The 27673-nt window shown below is 57.4% G+C and overlaps 1 protein-coding gene and 1 long non-coding RNA gene across 7 annotated transcripts in view; one reads left to right on the top strand and one right to left on the bottom strand.

The window, feature by feature from the left end:
- The first annotated feature begins 302 nt into the window (after positions 1 to 302).
- On the top strand, positions 303 to 4354 carry LOC119717147 (uncharacterized). 2 transcript variants are annotated; one of them, XR_011809764.1, is made up of 3 exons: positions 303 to 2309; positions 3042 to 3225; positions 3372 to 4354. It is a non-coding gene; the product is annotated as an uncharacterized lncRNA (long non-coding RNA). The 2 variants fall into 2 exon arrangements; XR_005266193.2 differs by lacking the exon at positions 3042 to 3225.
- A 191-nt stretch (positions 4355 to 4545) lies between these two features.
- Positions 4546 to 27673, bottom strand: part of RASSF7 (Ras association domain family member 7) — a 29868-nt gene continuing 6740 nt past the window's right edge. For 2 of the 5 annotated variants that reach the window (XM_072038941.1, XM_072038940.1), the window contains exons 2-7: positions 11804 to 11957; positions 10029 to 10933; positions 9282 to 9450; positions 8821 to 8928; positions 6280 to 6432; positions 4546 to 6184 (exon numbers count right to left, since the gene is read on the bottom strand). In XM_072038941.1, coding sequence (XP_071895042.1) covers positions 6284 to 6432; positions 8821 to 8928; positions 9282 to 9450; positions 10029 to 10933; positions 11804 to 11906 — 1434 coding nt within the window. In that variant the 5' untranslated portion in view covers positions 11907 to 11957 and the 3' untranslated portion in view covers positions 4546 to 6184; positions 6280 to 6283. Of the gene's footprint in view, positions 6185 to 6279; positions 6433 to 6624; positions 8274 to 8820; positions 8929 to 9281; positions 9451 to 10028; positions 10934 to 11803; positions 11958 to 13685; positions 14883 to 23346; positions 23938 to 27673 lie in introns of those variants that run through there. The other 3 variants (XM_021270577.4, XM_038180192.2, XM_021270575.4) reach the window with 3 other exon arrangements.

The following is a 27673-nucleotide window of genomic DNA, read 5'->3' as shown; positions in this document are numbered from 1 at the left end:
CCGAGTGGTTGCTGCCCGCCTCACGGACGTGCAGAAGCGAACGCGCTGTCACCGGGGGGGGGGGAGGTAACGAGGGAGCGCGGAGCCGCGGGGGGGGGGGGCGGGGAGGAGGAGGATTCCTATTGGCCGCCGCGCCTCGGGGGCGTGTCCCGGCGGCGGGCGGGCGGCGCGCCCATTGGCTGCGGCGGGGAAGGGGGCGGGGCGAGGGGCCGCGGCGCGCGGCGTGGGCCGGGCCGGGGGCAGAAGGGAGAAGTTGGCGGCGGCGGCGGCAGCGCGGAGCGGAGCCGAGCGGGCAGGTGAGGGACGGGGCGGGGAGGGGCGGGGGGAGCGGGACGGGACCGGGCCGGGGGAGCGGGACAGGGGGAGCAGCCCCCGTCCGGAGGGTCCCGGCGCTGCAGGAGGGCCCCGCCGCCACCCTCCAGGAGCAGGTGAGCCACTGACTAACGCACATTGTGCTCTCGGCGACCCCACTGTGCGTGTGACAGCGGCTAACCTGCTCCTCGGGCACCGCTGGGCGGCCGCCGCCTCGCCTCAAAGCGCCTCGCCTCATCACACCTCGCCTCGCCGGCACGACGCACACCCAGGAGATGCCACCCGTCCGTCCGTCCGTCCAGCCTTGCCCAGCCTCACCGCCACCATCCGACCTGTGGGTGACTGCCCATCACCAGCCACACCGAGCCTCACAGCCCCCATCCATCCGTCCGTCCGTCCATCCATCCGTCTGTCCCACCCGGAGTGACTGCCCAGCAAGGAGTTGGTGGCGAAGTTGCACGGGTGAAGGAGAGAGGTTTTTTTTTTTTTTAACCCCCCCTCTCTCCGCCCCTGCTCGTCTCCAAAGTAAATACGTGCTCGTGGCCGCCGTACCGAGTTCAAGAGGCGCTTTATCCCAGCCGGTGACGTCTTGATACCCAGTCAGTGACTAACTGAACTGCTATTGCCAAGGGTGTGTTAATAGAAGAAACCATGCCTGGTATTGCCCTGGATGAGTCACCTTTAAAGAGAGACTCTGTAATCTGTTAAATGAGGAGCAGAAAGGAGCCTTGCTTTCCTTTTTTGCTGTTGCTTGCTTCCCATCCCACCCCTCACTTTTGCTCCCTCCTTTCTGCTTCAGGCGCTGGGGGTGTTTGGGTCCCGGCCGGGCTGCCCTGCACGCTCACGCTGTGATATCACACGGGGGACTCTGACTTCATGGCCTGAGGAGCAGGAAGGCGAACGGGCAGGGACTCCTCCAGCTGTGCAGGGCAGCTGTCACTTGAAATCGAGGAAGTGACGAGGCAAATTGCTTCTTGAGCAAAGTTCTCTCTTTCGCTTTTGAGCCCATTGAAGGAGCTGGGTGGTTGAAAAGTGTCTTTTTAGAGCATGGCTCGGCTTTATCTCCTGCTTAAGCTAATAATAACCAGATAGGATTCACTGCAGCCCTCCCAGGTTTCCTGAAAGGGTTTTCTGAAAGGTAGCCTCTCTTGCTTGGGCTGCTGGCATGTAACCCCGGACTGCTGTACAGGCATAATCTCCTGAAGGACTCAGCAGCGCTCTGCTCAGTAAGTACTTAACCACACAGAAAAGCAGAGCGACATCCTTCCTACAGAGCAAGTCTCTTACAGAGAAATTCTGCCTGTCCCCATCTCCCCTGCCTGTGCTCATTTGACATTTCTCCCGTCAGGTCCCAGAGGAGCATCTGCTCTTCAGAAAGGAAAATCAGTTCCTTGCGTGCCTCGTGCTGCCTAGGTGAGTCAAGGCACACCAGAAAGTGAGGAGAACTGCCTGAGTTTACCAAAGCTGCTTTCACATTTGCTCAGTAGCCAAACGGGTCATGTCTGACAGTGGAAAAAAACAAATTCTCAGCTTTCCTGTTCCCCAGCTGCGCTTCCAGCTGCAGAACTGCTGCTCTCTGAGCTGGCAGGGGCACTGGTGTAGCCATGGGGAGATCAGGGTGGGGGGAAACCTGCAAGATACCAGTACCTGCAAGATACCAGTATGGGTGGCTGTGTCCTGACAGCGCATCTGCGTGCTGAAACTGAAGTCTGCCAGTGCTGTACCACCTTATTTTACAGGTAACAAACCCGTGCCCGAAAACGAAGGCGCTCTGCTTCTCTCTGAAGAACTAACCCTGCGTTCGGCCCCGTGCTGCTCAATGCCTAACTGCTGGAGGTCCCACCAGCAGAAATGGCTCTGCAGGTCGCCCAGTTGCTCTGGCAAGGTTTGTCCCAGTTCGCATCAGGCAGCACTCGCTATGAAAACTTGCAGCTTCCCGCTACCTACAAGACTATCCTGTTGAGCTCCAGTAAGCAAAGGCGAGGGATTGAAACAAGGTTTGTTTGTTTTCCCTTTTTTTGTGTGTTTTTCTTCAGTATTTGGGAAAAGCATACGGCTGAATTCCTGTTTTTAACATTCTTCTGGCATGATTCAAAACTAACTTGCTGTGCTGTCACCTGAAATCTTCAATAAATGGTGCAAAACCAGTGTTTGGGTGCTCGTTACTCTAACTCAGGGCTCAGCGCAGAGCTGAGCAGCTCTGTAAGGTGGCTTTGGTTACCCTGACCAAACATAGAGGAAGGCTGTGCCCGCTCAGTGAAGTACCTGTCTGATGTGTGCCGCATGCTGTGTGCCTCCCATCTCTGATTTTGCCTTTCTAGCAAGAGAAGGCAGCTTGAAAAGCAAGGGGGAAGGTACCCTTGCGACCTGGCCATCTCAAGCCAAAACCCTAGTGCTGGTGCCTTTGCCCCTGCCCTAGCCCAGAAACCCTTTCTAAACGTGGAGCCAGGGCTGCTCTGAAGAGTGCTCCTGAGCGATGAGAAAATACACCAGGGCTAGGGCGTCCCCTCATTTAAGCGTTCAGCTTGTTCAGCAGCCAGTAACCAGATTTGTAAGGTGATACTTCGGTAACCAGAGCATCCAGGAGCTAAAAGATCCTGCTGAGAAGCGATGCGGTAAGATTTTGGGGAGAGGTGTGCCTTACAGGCAGGGCAGATGCTGAAAGTCAAGCAGGCCTGTTAAGCCAAAGGGACTCTGTGCACCTCAAAGATTTCGCTCTTCTATTTCAGCACTTCGCAGAGGGAAGCGAGCAGCTGTAACCTGACGTGTGCTGGGCTAGGAAGCACCTCGCGTGCTCTGTCAATAGCGTGCCAGGGGCAAATCAAAGCTGTGAGTCTCTCCAAAGGAGCGAGCTGGCCTGTCAGGAAAAGAAGGGCTACATGAATTGTTTAAGAGGAAGCCGGTTAGTTACATGTAAGCAGGGACTTATATAATACATCTCAAAAAAAAAAAAGATTTCTGCTGGCAGGAGGTTCCGTTGGGAAAGAAACTTGCTCATCCATAAACAAGAAAATTTCCCGGCTTCCTCTAGTGCTCTGTGATTTTTTTTTTTTTTCCAGAGCAAGGTAGAATGTGCTTGGTCTTTGCTGTGAGACACAGAAAGGAAAGCCATCACTGTGAGGACAGGCAGCGCTCTGCGTGGACAGAGACGTGCACGCATGCCAGTTCAGATAGTTTCCCTTCTCTGGCTTCAGTGAGCTGCCCTTCCAGAATCTACACACCCGGGAGCGACAACCAGAGCATCTGCACATCGTTCAGAGAGCAAAACCAACAGGCAGTTTCTCCTCCAGTCATTCACACCTTTCCTTATGTAACTGGTGCTGAAGCGTGTGCTTTAAAAGCTGCTTGCCAAATCCAGGGGCTGGGAGGAAGCAGAAATGCTTCTAGCACTCTAGATGAATTTAAAAAGAAAACACAGAACCCACCAGGACACCCAAACCCTGGGGAGCACATCCAACCACGCAGCTGCTCACGGGACGTTTCAGGTGGCTGCAGCAGAGTTGTCCTTTGAGAAACCATTCCAGGTTGGTGCAGCGCTGGTACCCCGAGCTGCCCTTAAGCATGCCTGGCTTTGCGAGCAGACACAGTATGGGTAGATGGGTGAGAAACTGAGAATCATCGTCACACAGCACTAAAAAATAAATCAGGTTTTGTCACACACTGAGCGGCTTCAGGAGTGGCACAGGGAAACGACTGAACCTGAGCCTGTGGCTGAACTCCACTCCTGCCCCATGCCTTGTGCTGAGAGAGCCTGTGGGTACCTCACAGGTCTCAGGAAACACCACCAAAAAAAGGCTGCACGTGGGAGATGTACCCTGTGCTTTGTGGTGTTTGGGTGGCAGTGAGCGAGCCGCATCCCACAGTAGGGGAAGGAAGAAGCTGTCCTGCTGCCTTCGGTGCCCGGGGACGCAGGGACACGACTGCGGCTCGCCCAGGCACAGCATCCTCAAGCCACCCTACGTACTTGGATCGCTGCCTCGCCTGCCACTCACTTGTTCACTCTCCAGGAGGCGTCGTATGCTGGGCTTGATTTTTTTTTTTTTTTAAAGAAAAATAATAATTTGCTTTGTTTTAATCTCACAATGAGTAATTCCTTCCTACCCCTCAGTAGTGGCCTAGAAAAGGACAGCATCATCTCCACTGTAGCAAGAAGGCTTCTCCCAGGGCATAAAATTTTAATTAGGAACAATCATGCAGCCTTGAAATGGGAATTGCAAGCAGCGAAAAGTCAAATCATCAATAAAATATTCAATGGCAGGAATGTATTATTGACACAGCCTTTAGAGCAGATAAAAGCAGGAAGGCAGAGAGCTGCGGCGGGTGGCGAGCCTCACCCGGTTAAACACCGCGCGCGGCGTTAAGCTCAGGCTGGCGGCACTGGATGCAGGACAAGCAGCCTGGTGCTCCCTGGCCAGATCCGAATTCGGGAGCCCAGGGGGTGCCACCGCCTCCCTGAAGCGCGGGGCCCCTCGTGCCACGATGAATTTAGGTCAGCGCCGCTGAGCCGCGCGGCGGGGGTACGACAGGGCGGGGGTCCGGGGGCTGGATGCAGTCAGTCGTTCATTACCTTAAGGAACTCGCCGCCTTTGTGGCTGCTGGTTTTGTAGAGAAAAATAAATCAATCTATCCACAGAACGCCACCAGGCTCTTGCCCTGCGTGTCGGTAACGCAGCGTGCCCCGTGGGACAGCCCTCGGGCTGCCTTTCCCCCAGTGCAGAGATGTGCAGGGCGCTGGCGACGGCTGAAAATCCAGGGCTAGTGCGTGGCCGCAGCACTCTCTCCCCAGAGACACCCAAACCCGCAGAAAATCATCTTCAAAACAACACCCAAACAACCACCCCGTAAGCGGTAAGGCAGGGCTAGAATCAGAGATTCCACCGCCGCTGAATTATTTCTGTGGTTTCCCCCCCCTGCAGGAGGTGCTGTCAGCGACGAACCTTTTCTCTTTATTCCTCTTTGCTTTGCACACAGCAGAACTACAAACGGGGTGCCCAAATGAAAGAACCCCCTTTTTCAACCCGCAGATGCCAGGTTTGCAGGCACGCTGACCATTTCAGCAAACACCTCGAGTTCTCAGGGCTGGTTCGGGGGGAAACGAGGCAGCCAACGCTAAGGTACTCGGCCAAGCAGGGGCAAACAGCCCGCGTGTCCCCAGAGGAAAACCTGGCTGCGGCCAAGGCAAGCAGTTTTTCTGAACCTAGGGTTTGGGGTTTTTCCACAAGCAGCACTGAAATGCTCTTTACAACCTCCATCATGCCCCAGCACTTCCCTCGGAGTCTCGTTTTAAAAGCAAGAGTAGCAAGAAGTTCAAAAAACAAGCAATCAGCGCTCTGGCCGCAGGGGACAGACTTCGTCATGCGGCTGCACGGAGCAAACGTATTTTTAACACATTTTTTCCCAACGCACGTTTCCAACTCCAGCGATTCGAGGGGGAAAAAAAAAGGAAAAAAAGGAAGAAAATCTCAGTTCCAAAAGGACAACCCTGAAATCGCATCTCCTCGCTGTTCTTCAGGACTAATCGGAGACTCGGCACTGGCAGCGGCCTCCAAACGAAGCAGACTAATCCTTAAACGCCGCGTAGCCAGCTGCTGAAGGGCAGCAGGCACTCACGCAGCGAGTAGGGGGCTCTGCCGCGCCGCCCTCGACGGCTTTCCTCTCCCCCACGAATATTTCACTCGCCCGCAGCCGCCCCTCGCTGCGGCACGGGGAAAATCCTGCGGGACGCCAGCGGCCGCCGTCCCCACGCCCGCTGCGGTGGCACAGCTGTGCTGGGGGCTCGCGGGCACCTCCGAAAAGGGCCGGGCGAGCACGTCCAAGTGGGGTCAGAGAGCAGCAGAGCCTCGGTCCACCCTCGGGTTCCCTCGGGGAGATGCTGGTGGGGAGAGAGCCGGCATTACCACGTGTACCCGGCCATGCCGCTGGGACAGATGGGAGGGCGTAAAGGTGAACAGGAGGCTGGCCCCTTACCTACTCATATCTGCAGCCACGTGCCGTCCCCTTCTCCTCCCGTCCTAAAATGCTCCGCGCCGCTGCTGTGCATTATTAACAAGCTGCCATGTTTCATCCTGGAGACGGCTGCCTTCTCGGCGGACACCAGCTTCATCCACTGTGTGTAAAGCACTTTGTGATAGAAAAGGGGGGGGGAAAAAAAGAGCAGCGTGTGCATAAGCAGCATTCAGTCATAAAATACTTACGGCTTGAATTCCCTGCGGAAAGAGGCCGCCGTGGGGTACGTGAAGCGCTCGCCGTGCCCCGTACCTGCCGCGGGGACGGCTGGGCTCCAGCAGCACGTGCACACTCGCTTTACACAAATCCTTTCCAAAAGATTTATTGAAAATTGAAACCAGACAATGCCGTAGCGCGCAGGATACATTCATACACAGAAAGTGTGTTTTACAGTGAACACAGCGTCCAAGTCACATTTTTTTTTGCATACAACGGAGAGGACACGTGGAAAACAAAGACACCGGAGCGCTGGGACCCCCCGGACAAACCTGTCCCCTCCCCAGGCCCCCTTGGCTGCTTTGGCTTCACAACTAAAAATACAGCAGAACCCAGTGGGACAGATGAACAGAAACAAGAGGAACTACTGGCCATCAAGGAAAAAAAATAAGAAACACAACCAAAAAAACACAAACCAAGAAAAAAAAAACATTCAGTGAAATGTCACCAAAAGCATTTCTGTCCTGCACACTCCGGCCATGGGCAGCTGGGGAGGGGCTCATCCTGCTGGCAGAGTACTGATTCAAGAACAAGTTTAAAACTAAGTGGACTTAAGAAAAAAAAAAAGTCTCCACACGTGTCCCTGTCTCCTCGAAGCCTGGTTGTCCCCTCTGCGGCCGGGGAACGGCTGCTTGCTTCTCCCTCCCTCTTAGCACCATGGAAAGGGGGTTTCTAGTACAGGTTTCTTACAATAAAAAAGGGGGGCAGAAAGTTGTCTAAAAAAGCTGCTCGTGAGCCCCCTGGCCAGTATAAAGGCTGTTTGTAAAACCCACCAACCCGTCCGATAGTCCCAGGGCATCTCTGCACTCTCTGCTTCCCCCAAAAGTCTCTGGCTCAGGCAGCCACCCTGGAGCAGGTGCGTGGCGAGGATGGAGACGTCAGCAGGGCAGCCGTGCCTAGAGCATTCGCTCTGCTGCCCCAAAACAGGGCTTTTTGGGGCTGCTTCAGGATTTGGGGAGCACGCAGCCCCTCCAGGTCGTGCAGACATCCACAGGGGGTCGAACCCAAGGAGGGCAGCTTGGCAAATGGACTATCCACGCCGTGCTTCTGCGCGAGGCGGGCAGGGCAGGGTGCTGGTGGTTGCAGGCAGCCGGGTCGGCCCCAGAATGGGTGCGTGCCTCGTGGCAGGGGTCGGCTGCTCTGGAGCGAGCACAGCTGAGGGAATGCCGCAGCACAACATGGGACACAGCCCGGACTCCGGCAGCTCCTTCATCGTCCTCGGCGCTGGGGCTCGCTGGGGAAAGCGCACCAAAAACGTGGCACCAGGTCCCGCTGTTCACTTCGCCTGCTTCGTCGGGTGAGGCTCAGCAGCAGCCCGAGGGCAGGTCTCTGCCACAGGAGATGTCGGCCCAGCCGTCCCGACGCAGCTCTGCCCCGCTAGCCAAAGGGACGAGGGCTTCTCGAAACACACCGCGGGTCTTTTGGGAAGGCCCCGCGGAACGTGAGCGCTGCCACGGTGTGTTAAATACGGAGAGCACTTTAAAAAAATAGAAGGGGGTTGTTTCATCCACAGGGGAAGAGGGTTGCTTTGTCTGGTCGGTCTTGGTCTTATAGTACAGTCTGTAAAAATACTCTGTCTGGCCATCCACATCCATTCACGATATAAAGCAGTAAAAAATATAATATATATATATATATATACGGAATATGGGTTTATTTATACAGTTACACTTGCAAGGCAATCAATCGTCCACTGGCTGTGCCCTTCTACCTCCAGATGCTCTGCCTGGTTGATAGGACTGCAAGACAGACAAAAATAAACGGCGTGACCCTAGGGCAGCGGGAGGGTGAGCGTTCCCAGAGAGCAGCACAGCACAGCACAGACGTGACGTGTGCGAGCACCGTGCGCCTGCGGCACGAAACCCAGCAGAGATGGACACACAGACACCACGGTCACAGCGTCGGGTGAGATGGAGGACGGATGGTTTGGCCCCGAGGTGGGCAGAAACGGGAAGCCGAATCCTCCCCATCCTACCCTCAGCAAGGGCTTTGCCCTGCAGCGCTGCAGGGCCCCCCGACGGCCCGAAAGCCGCCGGCAGCATCCCAGGAAACTGTGCCCGGAGGACCGCAGATGGCCCCGCACGCCGGGGACTGCTTCGGATGCCACACCACTGGGCTCACCGCCTCGCAAGCTGGCCGGGCACAGGCGCTGCTCTCCTAATGGCCTCTATAAATAGCTCCGGCCTCCCACTCCCAGCACACGCACGCAGGCTCGCTCGCCACGGCCCGTTTCACGCAGCGAACCCCTCTCCCCTTCCCGCAGGCCCTCCCCGGGGATGTACGCACCCTCGGGGTTCAGGCTGGACACCAGGGGCTCCGGCAGGGTCCGGGGATGGCCGAGGAGCTGCTTGGTGCTGGCACGGGGAGGCGAGTCGCTGCCAGAGGGGGGAAACCCTGCGGGAGAGGAAAGACACCCAGCTCAGGCGGAGCTCGCCGGGCACCTGGGACTCACGGAGCGTGGATATCCCTTGGGAGAAGGGACCAGATCCCCGTTTTCCCCATCCCCCCACTCCATGGAAGGCCATGTAGCTGCTCTCGGTCTCTCCCCCATCCCTAACGCAACACTGCCGGCCTGGTCTCCGTCCCCGCAGCGCCCCGTCCCGAGGGCTGTGCCATGAAAGCACGGGCACGGATCCCGGGGAGCTGAGCCGCATGGAGCCCAGGGGGAGGAGGAGGAAGGAGCCGGTGTCATTGGGGAGACATTTGGGGTCGCAGGGCAGCCCCCCGTGCCGAGCCGGCGCGCTGACCTCCGTTCCTCCGGCAGGCTGGCAGCTCGCGCGGGCTTGGCTCCGGCTGGGCGTCCTCCTCAGACCTGGCCTGCCCGACCGTCACCGTGGCTCCCGTCTGCTGAATAAACTGCTGCAAATTACACTGCCTCAGCTCCTTATTTAACTCCTCCAGCTCTTGGTTCTGGGCCTGCAAAACACATTGGGGGGGGACAGGGTGAGCTGCGTGCCCCCCAAGCTGCTCTGCGCCTCCTCCCGAGGCCCCAGCCCCGCTCCCTGGCTCATGTCAGGGACTCGTCCCCCATGGGGACAAGGCCACGCCACCACCCGTGGGGACTCCAGGCCAGCAACAGCCACGCAGTGCTGGACAAACTGCTGCAAACAGGCCCCCAGATGGCTCTGGAGCCCGCCAGCTCCTCTGGGATGCAACCCCAAGCTGCGTGGGGATGGGGATGCTGGGGCAGCAAGGACAAGGACAGCACATCACACAGCACCCAGACCCCAGTGGGACAGGAGAACCACAGGTCTCAGTGCCTCAAGCCCGACAGTTCTGGCACAGCTCAGCTCCTGGTTCAGAGCCAGCCAGCCCAGAGCAGTGCCAAAAAGCCTCGTGCCTGGGCACCGCGGAGACCTGCGCTTCCCCTCCACTACTCCTTTTTTCGGACATAAGAACAACGCTGACCAGCAATGCCAGCAGGGACACTGACCCCACCGACCCCATGCGAGGGTCCCTCACCCCCCGGGGCCAGGTACTCTGGCCGTACCCACCTGCAGGGACCTTTCGGCTTCCTCCAGGGCCTTCTCCACGCTGGCCAGGTTGCTCTCCAGCTGTGTGCCCTGCTTGACTTTAGCTTCCAGATCCCTTTTCATCTTGGCAGCCATGTCCTCCAGGTCCGTGGGGCTCGGCACCGGGCTCTCCTTGCCCCTCTTGGCCCTCTCGGCCATCTCCCACTGGATCTCCTTCTGCAGGGCCTCGGTGCGGGCACTCAGCTCGTAGATCCTCTGCGTGTACTCCTCCAGGCTGGCCCGTAGGCTCCTCACCCGCTCCTGCCTCTCCCGCTCGCACTCCTTCTCCAGCCGGAGCTCGCTCTGCCAGAACTCCTCCTCGCCCAGCTCCGTCTCGTTCCTCCGCACGAGGTGCTCCAGGTAGAGGATCTCGTCCTCCTGGCTGGGGGCCCGGCCGTGCTCCCAGAACCGCAGGTCCGTCTCCAGGGTGTCCCCATGGGCCTCCAAGGAGCTGAGCTGCTCCTGCTGCCGCAGCACCGTCTTGAACAGCTCCTCCTTGGAGAGCTGGCCGGCCCCGCCATCCTTCAGCTCCATCCCCTCCCAGGCGTGCTGCCTCCAGCGGCTCTTGGCGAACAGCTCGCCGGAGCCCACGGGACCCAAGTTGAAGGTCATCGATTTCCTGGGCTCGCGGGACCGGGGCGCCTCGGTGCTCACGGTGCGGGGCTTGATGGGCAGGCTGGCCCGGATGAAAGTCCTCTCGGGAGCCTGGGGAGCGCCCTCCGAGGACGGCCGCTCGGCCACGCTGGGGCCCGTGCGGCGCAGGATGAACTGCACGTCATTGGCATACTGCCCGCACTTGGCCAGCGACTCCAAGGGGCACTCGAGCGGGAGCAGCTGCCGCTCCTTCTCCCGCAGCTTCTGCACCAGGACGTAGCGCCCCGTCTGACCTGAGGGCAGGACACAAGCACGTCACTCAGGGGAAAGCCGTGGCGGCGAGCAGGGGTCAGTGAGGTCCCCGCTGCCCCCAGGAGGTTCCCTCTCCCCAAGAAGCACCCGGAGGCACACCTACCCACCAAGGACGGGGCATTTTTGTTGTGCTCTGGGCACCAATATGAGCAAGAGCGCTGGGGGCGGATGGTGCCGGGGAAGCAGGGTGAAACCCACACAAATTCATTTTCCTCCATTTCCAAACCTTCCCACCGAATCTCCCAGCCATCACCCAAATCTTCCACCCATCTCCCCAGGGACACCCAACAGCACAAGCAGCTGAGGGCACGAGTCATCCCCCCATTAACGGGGTCCCGTGCTGCCCCTCTTTGTAGGATGGGGCGTCTCTCTGCCAAGCTCAGTGCCTCCGCAGTCACATTTCTGCGTGTGAAAAAGCTGAGGACACCACGGGGAGCTGCCCCGCTGTTCCCTCAGCCTGGAAGAACGCACGCCCTGGAGAGTGGAGGTGGAGGAGACATCAGCCTGCTGTTCTTTTTGGAAGGCGTGCGAGGGGAATCGGAGGTACGAGGGCTTTGATCTACGGGGCTCGACCTCATAGCTGGCACAGAGGGGAAACGTGGCAGCACAAAGCCTGCGCGCAAACAGGATCGCAGCATTTTGAGGCCGAGCCACTAGAAGGCAGGATTGACCACGGGCGGGAGCACGGCAGGCACCGGCATCCAGGCACGCCGTCCACACCGCGTGCAAGCTATTTATTTTGGCCATCTCCCCAGCAAGCCTCCGTGAGGAGGGACACAAACACACGGCCGTGCCGAACGGAGGGCAAGGAGTCTGCTCTGGTCTCGAGAACTTTGTTTTAGCTCACTCACCTATGGCCCGCGCCAAAGCGATGACCACCTCCTGGCAGGTGGTTTGCTCCGAGACGCCGCAGACCACCCGCTGGATGCCGTCCACCCACACCTTCAGCTCCATCCCCACGGCTGCCGGGCCTCAGGCACGCTGGGGCATCGCGGGACGGGGTCCCTGCGGGAGAGAAGACACAAGGAGTCAGTGCTGAGCCTCCTCTAGGGCCGATGCTTCACCTGCCCTGCTTTTAGGTCTGCTGGACGGCTGGAACACACGCTTGCTGTTGCTCACAGATTGGATTTATGGCATTATTGCTAAAATACCAGCGTTCACCTGCAATAAAACCCTGCTGTCTCACCAAAAACCCCGTGCACAGCTCAGCTCTGGGCAGCGGGGCCACGTCCTCCCCGGGTGAGAGGCACGGGGGTTTGCCCGTGTGCGTGGTGGGTCTGGGCAGCCAGAAAGCACCCTGCCTATTTCTGCTGAGAGCGCAGCCTTCTAATGGATTTGTTGGACTTTCGCTGCTATTTCCCCAACAATTTGGCAGTGCGGCACTGGGGATTTTCCAAACAATATCTAAAAGGCAGAGGAGCCTCCGGCCGCCCTCCCGCCCACCCTTCCCAGCTGTGCAGAGGGAAACTGAGAGGTGTGGATGGCACACGTTGTGCTCTCTTTACCTTCCCCTCTGTTAATCTGAGAGGGATTAAGAGATGGGAAAAATTAACTGCAGCAAAATCTCGTTTAGCACTCCTGCCTCTGCCAGCAGCCGAACGACCACAAGGCTTAACAAATGAAATTAAACCAACATAATCTGCAACGGACTCAGATCTCTGGGTTTATTCTGGTTTTAAGCAATCTCAAAACATTTTTTCCAGATCCTTCAAGCATCAAGCCTGTCTGAAGGACCTGGGCAGAGGAAGGCACAAAGGGTCCTGAACTGCTTTCCAAACCCAGCCCAGCTCCCAGTCTCCCAGTTCCCCGAAGTTTGGGGACATGCCACAACCGCTGCCATCGCCCCAGGGGGCGCCTGCAAGGAGCAGGCTGAAGGAGCAGGTGTCAGTGTGGGGAGAAAAGCTTTAGCTTGGGTTAAACAGCTTTTTTATTATTATTTTTGACACCTTGAAGAATCAAAGCAAGGGCTCGAAGGCTGCCACCCTGAGTAACACGAGGCTTCGGCCATGACACAAGGAAGACAAAGGAGGAGCCTAGGAAATGAAGCAGCCCCACGGCACTGTTCCCACCACGAGATCCGGTGGTGCTGGGGCAGAATGACTTGGTAGAGAACAAACCCGAAAGCCAAATCCATCTCCCGGGGAGCACTTGGGAGCAGCTGATCCAATGCCAGCCTCCCCGTCAGCCGCAGCAGCGCTATCGATCCCTTGCTCCCAGATTCACCCGCGGAGCACAGCGGGGACTGAGGGCAGCGGGTGCGGGGCAGCCACCACGGGCACAATTATTCACCTTGGCAGCACCAAGGAGTTCGGCCTCTGCCCATTTCTCCTACCAACATCCCCTAAACGCCGTATTGGTGAGGTGGAGACCAGGCTCCTTTCAGAGCACGGTTCTGCCCCGCTGCATGGCCACAAACTCTCAGCGAAACCGGCGCCCGCCCCCGCCACGGAGCAAAGTTCAGCGTCGCTTCCGCGCTCGGGCACCACCCGGCTGGGTTTTGCCGCCCCAACGTCACCGTTGTGCCGGGACACAGGACCCCAAGGCCAGCACCGGGTGGCAGGGTGTCCTGGGAAGCGACGTGCCACCTACGGGCACCGCCAGCGCCAAAACCGCCCGTGAAGCCGGGCTTTTCCCCCCCCGTCCTACCCCACAGCCCCGGCAGAGGCCAGGAGTGGGTGGTTTGAAAATAAATAAAAGCAGCCGGCTGTGTTATGAGAAAAGCAGCGGCCTCACCTCTCCTGGCACGAAGCGCCGGCGGCTGCCGAGACGAGGGGTGACCCAAGCCGAGGGGTGAGGAGCGATGGTGGGGCCGGGAGCGGGACGGGACGCCCGTGGGTCCCGCATGGGTGAGAAGCTCCCGTTTGGGTGCAGAGCCAGCCTCTGGCAATCATTTACCAGCGTCCAGCCCACGGCGAGTGGCACGTAACAGAGAGGCAGGGAGCGGCACAGGCGCTTTTCCTCTTACGGAGGAGTTTCGGCTTCGAGCTGCCCGTGGTGACGCAGGGGCTGGGGTAGGAGCTCAGCCCCGGTGTCGCATCGCTGCTGGAGGGAGAGCCGAAGGAGGAGAGTGTTTTGTACCAAAAACACAACGCCAGCAGCTAGCAAACCGTGCTGTGCCGGGGAAGTGCCCGTGGGTAACACGGCTTCGAAGCTTATCTCGTGGAAATCCCTACAGGGCTACTTGGGAAGGCAACCCTTTGAGTGTCCCCCAGCAGCAATGCAGGGAGCAGTTTGTACCCAGGGAGAGGCTGAAGCTCGCTGTTGGATCTCAGGGACAGCGATTTCTCAGCTCTCCCAGACCACGCTCACCCTTCCTGGCTTCTCCAAACCTTTTCCATCAGCATCGCCACCGTGCTGCAACCCAGACCAGCCCCGCGGCCTCTCCTCTCCCTGAAAGTTCACTCCAGACTTGGGAAAAAAAATATAAATAAATTTGTTTCCATAATTATGCACAGGGCATTATCTGCTCTTCCACTGCAGCGTTATCCTTGTTCCTATAACAGCTTTCAAAAACACAAAGCTCCACCTCATCCCAAGGCATCGCCTCCTGCATAGCCACTGCTGTTAAATTTCTCGTATGAAGTTATTTGCCTTCTCTTAGCTGTAAATTTTTTTTCCCTTACTGTCAGAAGAACACGTGCATATAGCAATTAGAAGGCTGTTCCTTCACATTTTCCTCCTTTACTTTACTGTGGGACCTCGCTGGCCACCCCAAAAAAGCACAGGGAATCGAGCAGGTGGCTGCTGCGCCGGTGTGAGGACGCGTGACAGCAGCTCCCGCAAGCTGCTCCTCTGTTTTACCTCCCCCCGTGTCTTTCTAAGTCAGTTTTATTGGAAGCAGATTAACGAAGTGACTAATTTTCTGCTCCCTTCCCATGTGATCGGTCCTAAATTGATGGTATGGATGATTCACACAACTTCTTCGACAAATTTCCTAACTGGGAGTTGGAATTTCAAGTGCTGGCACTGAGAATAAAATAAATAAATTAATGCTCCCAGATCTTACAGCTTTATTTTTTGCTGCATCTTAGTCTAAATTGGAAAAAAAAAAAAAGCTCAAAAAAAAAAATGTTCAGACTCTATTCGAACAGAGCTGCAACCTGCCATAAATCAAGGCTGCTTTTAAAGCCCAGGGTCTGAAGCCAGCTTCGGGTTACCTTGATTAAAAGTGGGAGCAATCAGTCCTCCTGCTAATCGAGGTGTTTTGCAGCCTGACACAGCTCTGCAGCAGAGGTAACAGCCGAATTTTAGCTCTCACACTTTGGCTGACCAAGCTCACTCCCTGGAGCTGGCAGTGGGCGATCAGGAGGGAGCTGGGCAGGCTGCAGGTGCTCCGAGCCTCGGCTGACAGCAGGACCTGCTAAAGCAACAGGAGGCGGAGGGGTTACATGTATTTCTGCAGGTGAGAGGATGCACGCTTTGCATAGCTGGGTTTGGTGCCCTGCAGACGAGCAGGGCATGTCCCAGCCGGCTCATCACCACCCCACGGCTGCTCGCAGCAGCATCGTGACCTCCTGGGACCTGCAACATCACGCGGCCAGCCAAGAAAATCAGCTGGCTGCCCCGATTACAGAAGCACGTCCCTCCACCGATTTGCAGGGATCCCTCCTGGCCCCTGCAGGGGCTCCCAGAAGCTTCTGGCCAAGAGACCAGGGGCTGGTGCGGGGCTAGGGCTGGGCTGGCAGGAAAGCACCAGTGCAGGCAGAGCTTCTGGGCAAATCTCATTAGGACTTCAAACGGCCAGCAGACCAGCAGTTCACCTTTGCCCAGCTTACAGGTCCGGGTTTTGGCTGGGGATAGGGAGCGGTGCTGGCACCCAGAAAGCACCAGCACAGGATCCCAGCCCCAGTGCCGGGGTCTCACGCCGCTTTACCGACCGACAAGCCGAAACGTGGGCAGCAGGGAGAAACCCTGTCAGCAAGTCCCGCTTTGAAAAGCCCCTCCAGAGCAGGGGGAGGTCTGCAGAGAGCCCATCGGCCAGCCTTTGAAATCCCTGTTTGCACCACGGTTGCCACAGGAGTGCCTCTGGATCTGAATTCAAATGCATACAATTTTTTTTTTTTTTTGAAGTCCGTAATTAGGGCTGCCGTGCTTGATAAACACGGATGAAATCCTCCCGGGCTGCTCTGCTCTTCCCTCGTTAACCTGAGCAGCAGCCCCGTGCCTGGCTCCTGCCCACGGGGCCGGCAGGGTTTCGCCTGCTTTGCAGTTTCACCTGCCCAGCACTGCTGAGCTCCAGGTCCCACGCTGACCCCTGGCCATCAGGCCCTGAAAGGGGTCTGCAGGCAGGCAGGAGCATCCCCAGCGCCCTGCGGTGAGCAGGGAGTTGGAGGTGACAGGAGAAAAGGTAGAGAAGATGGGAAAGCTGCACCTGGAGCAGCCAGCCCAAACAGCCCTCATTTCATTCCTGATTTCAACCTGAACTTCTCACGTGTCTTCTCAGCATCGCCTGACCCCACGCTGCAGCTCCCTTAGTCTGAAAACAGAGGGCCGCTGCCTCTTCGTTTCCAGCCCCAAACTGTTCATGACAGCCCGAAGCCAGCAGGTTGAGAAAATGCTGCAAGGTTTCGAGGTCCTGCACCAGCATGGGGAACTTCCAAGGGACCAGGAGCCTGAGGAGGAGGTCTCAGACACCCAGCTGCTGGGGATGGGGCAGGAGCACCCTGCTGGGCCACGTCCAGGTGGTTTTGGGGTGACTGTGGCCTGTACCTGGGGACAAAGCCCAGCCTGAAGAGGTGGGGATGAGAGGAGAGGTGCGAGAGCTGGAGAAGACAGGCATACAGGACGCAACCTGCACGTGTGAACCCACAGCACAGGAAACTACTCAAGGAGAAGAAGAAAAAAAACACCACACAAGTCAATAGCAAGTGGCGGCAGGAGTGGAGGAGCAGCCACGTGCTGCCATCCTGCATGTCTGAGTGCTGGCAGTGACTCACCGCCCGTGATCAGCTGCTGTGCTGACACATCCAGCAGCTATTTAATGCTTCCCCAGGTCCCTCCCCACCCCAGGGAGCAGCCCGGCTCCTGGGCACCCAAGGGAAGAGATGGATCCTGCCTGCCCACCTCCCAACCCGCCGCGAGCTCCGGGGACAGCAAGGCGCCTGCGCGAGCACTGCCACGAGACTCATTCACCGACAGCCACAAACAAGGGCTCCCTAAGCGGCCCTGGATGCCCGCCCCAAGTGACAACCCCCCATTAAGAACAAAATAGAGGCTCTGGGATTTTCTGCCCCGCTTCCTCTCCCAAATGACAGGGAGGAGCAAACCCAGGCCAGCGTGCCCGGGGCGGACCCAGGAGGCCTGGAAGAGCCGGGGGCTGCCTGAGCTCCTCCTGACCAGGAAACCGCCTCGGGGTCACGTCCTCAGGCAGGGATTTGGGCGAGGGAGGCTCAAGCCCCAGCAGGCCGACTGATGTGCCCAAAACCACAGAAGCCTCACCCCATGCCAGCCCCACCTTCCCAGCTGCCATATTTTGGGTCTGCCACGGCATCCAACCCGACTTTTCTCCCCCCACCTCTCTTTACCCAAGCCAAGATCGCACCCGAGCGGCCCCCTCTAAGGGGAGCGGGGTGGCCACCGAGGCGGAAGGTGACCGTGACACCCTCCCCGGGGTCCCACAGCGGCCTTGATGGAGGCCAGCGGGTGAATTAATGACTAACCGCTTCCTGCCCGGCTGGCAACGCCGGAGCCGTGTCGAAATGTCAATAATCACAGGCAGCGACAACACTGCAGGCACGCCAGGAAACGCTGCCGCTTGATTCAATCACCGCTGCAGGGCCAGGAGGGGGATTTTTCCTTTTTCACTTCGCCACACGGCCCCCCCAGCACCCTCCTTATGGACCAGCGATGCGGGCGGGCTCCGTGCCAAGCACACGGCTGCAAATCCCGAGCCCAGAGATGAGCAAAGTCTTGGCTGGTGCAGGCCACGGCACCAACCGAAAGCTCGTTATAAATTAAAGCAAATTTTAAAAAAATAACACCTACTGCTGTAAACACCGAGAGCTGGCCAGGTGGATTTGTAATGGGTGAGCGCATGCACGCACGCAGCCTGGAAGAGCCGCCTTCCTCACCTGAACGCCGTGCATTTCTCCCACGCAGCACGGATGGCAGCTATCCACAGGGGGAGAAGAGCAAGGCTGGCTATTAAAGCCAGCCATAAAGATTAAGGTTTACGAGGGAAACATTAGCAGCACCTGCTATTGCTGTAATCATTATGATCAACCTCAGACACATGAGCAGAGAGCGCCTTCATGAAAGCAGCCGAGAGTGAATCCCTGGCAGTTTCTTCCCAAGGGGGTGAAGCAAAATTAGCAGCAGCATCTAGATTAGAGAGGAGAGAGGAAAGGCTCTTGCACGTAAGCCAGACCTTGCACTTCCATGCTCATTTTTTCTTGTGCAATGAGCCCGCCCAGGTGCTAAGCCCTTGGGAGGAGGGGCTGGGAAAGTATTTAGGTGTCCAGCTCCCAGCCAAAGCTGGGATCCAGACTGAGCCAGATCAGCCCTGAGGACGGGAACTCAACTCCTTTCAGGGTTGCACCCCTCCAATCCTTTCCTACAATTATTGCCTTTACTTTTAATAAAATAATAATAATAAAAAAATAATGCTTGCTTTCCAGCTGTCAAAAGCAACACTGAACCTGCAAACATTGCCCAGCTGTGAGCCCCCGCACAGCAGCTCTGGGATGCCCAAATACTCCTCTTCTTTAGGGGACAGGTTTTTGGGGAGCACTCACAATGCAGCTCATACAAGCCAGGCTCTGAGGGGTATCAGACAACGCAACTGCAGCGTGCATCTGCCAGGAACCCCAGCATCTCCACCGCGTCCACTTCCCGCAGCAGCCAGGACGAAAAGCATGATGCAACGCATGAATATTCCCCTGTTATTACACACAGACCATTCCCCAAGACAGAAAACAGCTTATATTTATCATGACACGGGACGCAGGAGGAATGCTGCAAATCTGGAGATGCAGGAGCCCGGTTCAGCCTCGGAAATGCTCAGAAATACCCAAACTACCTGCTTGCTCCTCTGCTGCTCCTCCCCAGCCAAAGGCGGGGGGAAATGGTCCCTATAAAAACTTTTAAAGGGATATTTTTGCTGCTCCGCTTCAATTACTCACGCTGCTTTCTGGAACCAGCTGTAAGCTTTAAAGTCCCGTAAGTTTTAAAAGCCCTTATTAGGCAGCAGAGCTCTGATGGGCCATAGGCAACTTCTCGCGTCTGCTCCAAACATTTGGCTTTATCAGCTCCACTAGGATGGATCATTTCTCTAGATGGGTCACTCTGCCCGTGATTCTGCCCCTCGAGCAGCCATCTCACATTGTTCTGGGGCACGGCTTTGCTCCTGCTGCCCTACACGCTGGCGTCTTCACTACTCCAAACCCTGGTCCCACCCAGAGTCCTCACGCTGCTGGCAACTACAACAGCAGAGGCAACCTTCCAGCTTGTTTTCCACGCGCAGAGCAACCCAGGCTCCTTCCCTCTCCGGAGAGCAGCCGCGCGCCAAGGACGCGCCGCTGGGCCTCGGGAGGGAGCGCCGAGGATGCACTAATGAATATGCAGGTGCACGCCGCCACCAATGTTTATTTATAACTCCGTAGGATTAAAAAGGCCTTTAATGACCACTTGCGGGGAGCTGAAATTGCTCCTTTCTTTCTCCCTGTCTCACACAGACACGGAGCGAAACAAACAAAAGAGGCGGAATTAATCCAGGCTGAAACTTTTGATAAGGCGCTTGTGTATTTTGGAAGGCTCTGCTTTCACGGCACCTCGCGTGTGATTAATTAGGCGAAGGTGCCGTCAGTCCCAACCTGAACCCACGCAGAGATAACGAGCTCTCTGAAGCACTGAGATGGAGGTGGGTGCATCTTCAGAGAGCCAGCTCTGTCCCTTATCTGGCGCACAAACGCAGGGGGCTATCTGCAAAAAAACATTTGCCTTTCGGGTAACAGCTCTGCAGAAAGAAACGTTGGCGAGGGCCAGGGCAGGGAGCCATCCGTCGGGGGTACAGGTCACTGTCTTTCAACAAGACGGTGTTTTAAAGTAAAATGGAAGCAGCAGAGGTTGGGCTGCTCAAAAGGATAAAAATCCTTTTTTTATTCCCCCCCCCATAAGCATTTAGGTGTTTAAGCTGTACACGATACAGGCTCATCTCAGGTTGCTTCTGGAAACCGAGCCTTTAGAGCCTTTTACCCTGACTTGTCTGTGCTGTCAGGTCATTAAGAGCCTAAATGAGCCAAAAGCGACAGCACCGAGTCCAACAGCACAGCCTCCGCGATTCCCAAAGCACCATTACAACACTTCCCAAACTACCAGAGGCGAAGCAGCCTCTCCTCGTCCAGCCCAGGCGTATCTGCCTCTTCTGCCTCTTCACAGAAAGGAGCGCTGCCACCTCCAAACACAACTCAGGGGGAAAAAAAAAATCAACACGTGAAAAGAGCAAGCACAAAGCCTCCAAAGCCACACCACCTCTATCCTGTAGAGATGCCTCTGGTGCTCGCCCAACTCCCCGCACACCACCAGCAGCCTCAGGCAAGCATCCAGAGGCAGGGACAAGCTCCCCAGCAGGCGCTCGCACCTCCTGGGGGAAGCAATCCCTGGCAGAAATCACAAAACCAGCAAAACCCTAAAAAAGTGCTCTTCCAGAGCCTCCCTCCGTACATCAGCCACATGGTACAGGACATCTGGCCCCAAAATGCTGCTGAGAGTGCCGTGGCACCAACAACACCCGACCCAGTTCAACCTAGGAACTGGTCCCAGAGCCCTTCCCATCCTCAGTCCTCCTGGGCATGCAGGAGGCACCCTGGGGCTGCGGGGAGGTTTTAGCACACAGCTCCTAAAACCAAGAGCTCCTGCAGGTCCTGTGCTGCAACGGGGATTACGAAGAGGCAGAGGAAACCACCCCAAACCCAGGCAGCGCTCGCCTGCCCCAGCACTTCCAGCTCAGGGCTGACCCACCCATGTCTTCAGGTAAGAGGTTTCTTTTTTTTTTTTTTTTTTTTTTTTTTTTTTTTTTGAAGCAACGAGTTATTCTAGATGACTAGCCCAGGGCAGCTGGAAGCACCCCAGCACCCTCAAGAAAGTGCTGACTCCAGCCCACAAAAAGCAAGATAATCAGCTGCTTTTAGAAGCTCATGAGCTTGGCACCTGAAAAATGGACGGGCATAAAATGGTTAGCAATCATTTACGATAATAGGATTTTCTTGAAAACCCTGCGTGTAGATGCATTTACGCCTTAATTTGGCTGCACAGGTTTACAAGGGCACAGGCAAGTTGCAACAGATAAAGGAACATCCTTTAAAAAGATGCTCTTAAAAACCACATGCACAGAGGTAACTCCGAAAACATCCCTCCCACCTCTAAAACCAGGCACAGGCCAGCCCGTCCCCAATCAGCACCTGGACTTCTTTCTAGGGCAGGGTGCTGAGCACAGGCACCTCAGGCCCGCAGTCCCACAGCATTGCTTCCCTGCCCGCAGGGGGAACACTTGGGTCACCTCCAAGCCCCTGCTGAGGTTCCTCCCCCAGCAGGAGAGCCGAAGAGGACGGGGCAGAGAGGCTGGGAAGCCGCGGAGGATGAGCCAGCGAGGCCTGCAGCTGACACACTCGGGCAGCGTTTCTCTGCAGCGTGGTGCAAGGGCAACCACGACATGTCTCCACTTGGTATCCAAGCACGTATGCACCAGGTATAACCCTGGTATCTTCGCTAATTACACCGCTCTACCTTTTTTGGCCAAGCTGCCTCGCAGAGAGCAGGGAACCAAGTGCCCTCAGATGATTCAGCCCCGCCGCTGCCTCCCTGCTTTCACCAGCCGCAGCCCGCTGCCAAAAGGTTTGGTCAAGGCTGGCAAACTCCCCAGCACGTTCACTTGGGCCTGCAGGTATCCAAAGCTACCGAGCACAGCTCTAAATTGCTTTTCTTCTCAAAGAGAAGAAAAAAATAGTAATAAAAAGTGGATTTGGTGCCGCTGCTGGCTTACAATCTCAGGGACAGACGGTCGCTCAGGCTGCCCTCTTCAGAGGGGGAACCCTTTTCCCCCTTTCCCTTTTCATCCAGGGAAAGCTAATTCCCTGTCTCACACTCGGTCAGGGGGGGTTATTTCTTAGAGCCACCAGACCCCCTTGCCAGGAGATGGGGGTTTTGGAGCATGGCACGGCCCCATCCCAGCCCTGCATCCCCGCGAGGGTGAGGACGCCCCACCGAGGCTGCCCCGAGCATCCCCCCAGGATGCCACAAGCTGTGCACTCCAGGCCTTGCAGCTGTTCCCCAAAAAGTTGCCAAAAGGCTTCTGCACGTCACGTGCGGACCCCTCGCTTTCCGCGTTATTTATTCCAGGGGAGCGCAGGGCGGCCGTCAGGGAGGCGTGCTGAGCGGGGCCAGGCGCCGTGCCTGGGCTCTCGCAGCAGATAACCAGGGCGGTGGAGCAGCGTGGGGACACGGGGAGGGGGATTCCTGGCATTCCAGCCGGCTCCGGGCAGGGGTGAGCTCCTCCACCCCATCCAACCCGCACGGCCCCCCTGCAGCACCGCCAGATAAGCAAGGCGAGCAGCATTCGGGGCTGGGGGTGCCTTTAGCATCGCTTGCAGCTGAGCCCCTGTGCTCGTGCACGGTGCTGTCAGCATCCCCTGGAGCCTGCCCTGGCTCTGCTCAGGGAGCAGCCAGGGCTCCCCTCGCCTCTTCGGATCCCCTCTGGTCACCGCTCTGCAAGAAACCCCTGCAAACGCTGCCGATGCCGTCCCGAGGGGAGTATCGTGTGCTGTGCCGATGCACCTGCTCTGCTCGAGCAGGAGGAAAGGCAACGCCAGCCCCGAGCTCCCCGCCGGGATTTTAGGGTGCAGTGCAAAGCGTTGTCACAGGGCAGGGAGAAGGCAGAGGCCGGTTTGCTTCTGGACCCGCAGCGCGCTACGAGCAAAGTTACAAAACAACCTGCTGAGTGCCACTGGAGTTCACCAAAGGCATCAGAAGTATGCAGCCAGGAGCCGAGCGCTTATCTAGCCCAGTGCCTGAGGAATTTAACCCCTCTCTGCGCCACGCATTTGGAGACGCTTCTGCCCTTCCTCCCTGCAGAGGAGAGGGAGACAGACAGACGGCTTCCCCGCATGGCTGCGGACCCCGTTTGTGGCTAGGCTCAGCGCTGACACCCCAAACACACACAGCCGAGCCCCCGTGGCTGCTTCGCCCGACGCTGCCCTGCACCGCTGCTCCTGCAGGCGGGTTTCAGGGCGCCGTGCTGGTGGCAGGAGGCGCTGGGGACAGCAGGTGCACCGTGGTGTTGTCCCCAAGGTCCTGCTGCCACCGCCACGCGGGTGACACCGGGTCCCCAGTGCTCGGAGCAGCCCTGCGCAGCCCAAAGCTGCTCCAAACCACCCCAGCTCTCCACCCTTACCATCCTTACCAGAGGTCGGTGTCCACGGCCCCGAGCAGCGGATGGCGGCCTCCTTGTGCCACCGAGGGAGGCTGGCCTCGCCGGGGCGGCTCTTTTCGCTTCGCGGCCTCCCGATAATGGGCTCAGAGCTTCCCAGTAATGGGCTCGGAGCCTCCCGCAGCCAGCCCCTCGGAGCCCCAGCGCCAGCCAGGAGCGGAATACCTGCGGGTTGCTCCGGGAGACTGCTCCCAACTTATTTCGGGGACGGAGGCTGGCAAAGCGCCACCTGCCTCCGCCGTGCCGGGCCCTGGCACCAGCTCCTCCGGCAGCTTCGAGGGCGAGAGGCAGCGAGCCTGGGGGCTGCTGCGAGCCCTGCTGCAGCACCAGCAGCAGCAGCAGCAGCAGCAAGAGCAGCACCAGCAGCAGCAGCAGGGCCTCGCTGCCCGGCGCAGAGGCTCAGCGCGGTGCCGGCAGTGCCGGGGGTGTTGCAGGGCGGCGGGGGGCTGCCGGGGGGTGTGGGCGAGGCGCTCCCCTGCAGCCCAGCCCCGCGCCGGGGGCCGGGCAGGACGCGGAGCCCCCGCAGCCGCCCGCAGCCTCCGGCGCCGCTCACGCCGCGCCCTCCTGGCCGCGCCCCCTCCCCCGTGGCCCCGCCCCCCCAGGTGAGCCCGCCCCTCCCCCTCCCCTTGGCCTCCAATTCTCAAATTTTGGCTTTTTTTTTTTTTAAATTAATTTTTTTTTTTTTTTTTTTTTTGGAATAAGCAAACCGAGGGGAAACCGACCGCATCGGGTCTGGCGTTTGGAGGACAGGGCAGCGAAGCTCAGCCTGGGGAGACCCGGGCAGCCTCCGCCAACCCAGCCTCCGCCATGCCTCCCGGGGAGGCTGGGGGGGCTTCAGCCCAGGTGAGGCCAAGGGGAGCCCTGGGCATGGGGGAGGCTCCAGCAGGAGGTGGCCGTGCCGCCCCTCGCCCTCCGAACCAGCCTCCACCAGCCCCAGTGGCAGCCTCCCACCTCCCACCACGGAGGCTTCAGCCCCTGCTTTCCCCAGGGATCGGGGTTGTTGCCGACCCGAGCAGCACAGGCACGGCGGGGCAGGGCTCCTTCATCACGGCAATTAAAACCCCAGGCTCTCCTGAGGACCAGCCCTGCCGCGGAGCTGCTCGGCTGCTGGTGGAGGCCGGAGCAGGTGGAGGCCTGGGGGGCAGCCTGGGCAGGGGCAGGGGCGAGAGCACCCCCAGCCCACGCGTTTCGGCTGCTGGGGAGCCCTAAATGCGCCGTAAGGAGCAGGCACGCCGGGGCAAGGACAGGTTGGGCAGGTCTGGGGAATGAAGCAGGTGCCTGCTGACACGCCGGAGGCCTCGCAGAGGCGCTGGGCCTCCCTCCCTGCTGAAGGAACCGGCGCCACACGCCCCTCATGTCACCAAAAAACACCCCTCATGTCGCCAAAAGCCAATGGCAGCGAGGGGAGAGGTCGGCCCCGATGCCCTTGGTCCCCACTTGCAGCCACACGGCCGGGTGCTGAGCCCCAGAGCTGAGCAAACGCCGCGGTGCAGAACGGCCTCTGCAGGCGTCCTGAGCGCCTCTGGTTCTGGGACCTCGCTGTGCTCAGGACGCCCCTAACCACTCGCTTCTCCCCGGGATCAGTACATGATGCAATACCTAAGTATGTAGTTGTCACTCGGCAGCTTTAATTGGTTTTTGAGATGAAGTTTTCTGTTGTTCTGACATATTCTGCGTAATTATTATCTCCCCAAATCAGATAATACACCTGGCAACCTGCAGCGCAGGCCGTGCCCTGGAGAGCTCACGGTGCAGAAGAAACAAAGATCTATATGGGAAAACAACAAAAGCTCTTCTCAGGAGATATATATCTTATTTATTAGTTTGGATAATCTTCTCAGATCCTCATCAGACGCAAGCTGAGCAGAGGTTTGCTTGCCACTGGTTAGGACGGTTGTCTTTCCCTGTCTTTTAATAAAAAGATTTTGAGTTTTAAATCTTTTCACCTTCTGCACCTTGTAAAAAGATTGGAAATCTCTTGTAAAGGTAAAGCTATTACTGCGAAAAATAAACAAGCTTCTACCTCGCCTGCTAGCCCTCTGGCATCCCACGGGGCCGCAGCAGCGTCTCGCTGGCAGCTTTGGCCTCATGGAGAATTAAATCCCCGAGTATTCACCCAGCTCGAGGCTGCTGTGACCAGCCCGAGACAGGATGCAGCTGGCTCTCCTGCCCAGGGGAGAGAGCCTCATGGCCCTGAGACCTGAGGGGTTGCTTCTGGTCCTGCAGAGCCTCCCAAAATGTGTGTCACTGTCCTGCCCTGCCTCAGCCACTCCACTCACCTGCCACGGATAAATTACCCGGCACATCGGTTGCCTGGCTCAGCACACAGAAGGGCACGTTTCCCCAGAAAAAGGCCTTCCGTCTCTGATAAATACAGCTACCCCCAAAATCCCAGCAATTCCAGGGGAGCCCTGGCTTCAGGAGATAACAGGAGTAATTTTCTCTTGCCAGTACCATGTGGCACATTGACTGCTTCTTTCGGCAGACCCCCCCAACCTTGAAAGCTGTAATTTAAAGCCAGAAGCGAGGACGGTGACCTTGGATCTGGCCATAAATAAACCATTGCATGTAATTGTGTGACAGGCTGCCTTAAAGGCAGGCAGGGCAAACCTGGGCAATACAGCCTGGGTGTCTGGTACCTCTGGGGGCTGACAGCGTTGATCCGGTCTGGGCCAGGCTGTGCACTCCTATGGAAATATTTGCAAATGTTTTTAGCATTCTCACCAGCATCCTTAGCCAGAAAGGCTCTGAAAGGCTCCTAACCAAAAGCCCAGTGATGTCTCAGCCAGAAGAAAGACTGCTTTTCTGCTTCCCGCTCCAAGGAGAAGAGGATGAACAAATAGCAAGACGTGTGGGGCCAGGACTGAACACAAACCCCCCCCAACTACATCCCATTTCACCCCCCATGTTGCTCAGCCTGTACCTGTAGCAGGGCTGGGAAGTGCCCACTGACCCCTTCAGGCATGTAGCACTCTTAGGACTTGTGGAAAGTTTGGAGCACATGAAGTTTTCTCAGGTTTCTTTAGGAGGTTTTGAACCCGCTGCTATTTTTCTCTCAGGGATTTCATTATGTAATGGCACGTTGTTTCACTGAGAGGCAGAAGATGCTGCCTCGAGTGGAACAAAAGGGCCTGCCTGAAAGAATTTTTTGCTCTGTTTCTAGGACAACAAGAGGAACGAAAAATAAAAGATACCGCAGCGTCGCAGCAAAGCTGAAACAGGGCTGGGAACCGCAGAGCCATTGCAGCTGACAGAGGGTGCACCAGGAACCACGTCCCTGCTGATCCACCTGCAGCCCTGCTTGGCCTTGGTTGGGCCTTTTAGGAAGGCGGCTGGCCCTAGTGGGAAGATTAGCTGTTCTCCTTTAAGGGCAGGCCTCTGCAACATGATACACCTCCTGCCCGGCTTTATTCAATGAACTATTCATTCTGCTTTTGCAGCAGTCCTGGAGAAGCTGCTGAGCCCTTGGCTCCTGCAGCTGCAATAAGAATGGGGGATGCTCACCAGCAGCCCGCAGGATTGCAGCCCCGGATGGCAAAGTTTATGGCTACAGGGCTACAGTGGTCTTCCTACGTATTTGGGTTGCACCTTGTAGGCATACAGCACTTTTTCCAAAAGCAATAACAGCAGCTGCAGAGTCTGTGTGCGCCTGTCTGCGGTGGTGGGAGCAGCAGAGGGGGATGATCTGCAAAGGATCTCGCAGAAAGCGGTGCCCTGGAAACTCAGCGCAGGTGAACGGGAGCTGAGCTGAGGGCAGTGCTGCTAAAAAAACATGCGATGGGATAATTGCCAGCAAGCTCAAGGTCCCTGCTGCTATCATCCACCAGAAACCTGTGTTGTCTGCTCTCTGCTAAAACAGCTCTTGGAAAATGTACTAGCAAAATCTATATTTAAAGTGGAATGAATAACTCAGGGTGTGGATCAGGGCTCACCATTTCTGACAAAGAAAGCAATAAAAGTAGAAAAAAAGTGATGCTGTTAAGACTGGAGCTCCTCGTTTCCCATCCAGCAGCCCCAGGGGAGAGTGTGCTCTGGATTGTTGCAACTTCATTGCTGTTCCCCCTCACCCAAACTCTCCACTTCTGCAGTGAGTTGTGCTGCGTGACACCAGGAATGGCAGAGAAAGCCAAGCAGACAGCAAATATAAGCACAGAGACAGAAATCAGGAGGTAGAAACAGAAAGGGGAAAGGGCAGTGGTGTCAGGAAGTAAAGCAGGGGGAGAAAGGATGCACAGAGTACATCCCACGGGCTTTTATTTCCCAGCCAGGTGCTGGGTAGGCTTCTCAATATCTGCCTTCG

Source organism: Anas platyrhynchos, chromosome 5 (genome assembly GCF_047663525.1).
Source record: "Anas platyrhynchos isolate ZD024472 breed Pekin duck chromosome 5, IASCAAS_PekinDuck_T2T, whole genome shotgun sequence".
Taxonomy (NCBI): domain Eukaryota; kingdom Metazoa; phylum Chordata; class Aves; order Anseriformes; family Anatidae; genus Anas; species Anas platyrhynchos.
This window is presented reverse-complemented; position numbering and strand designations above follow the sequence as displayed.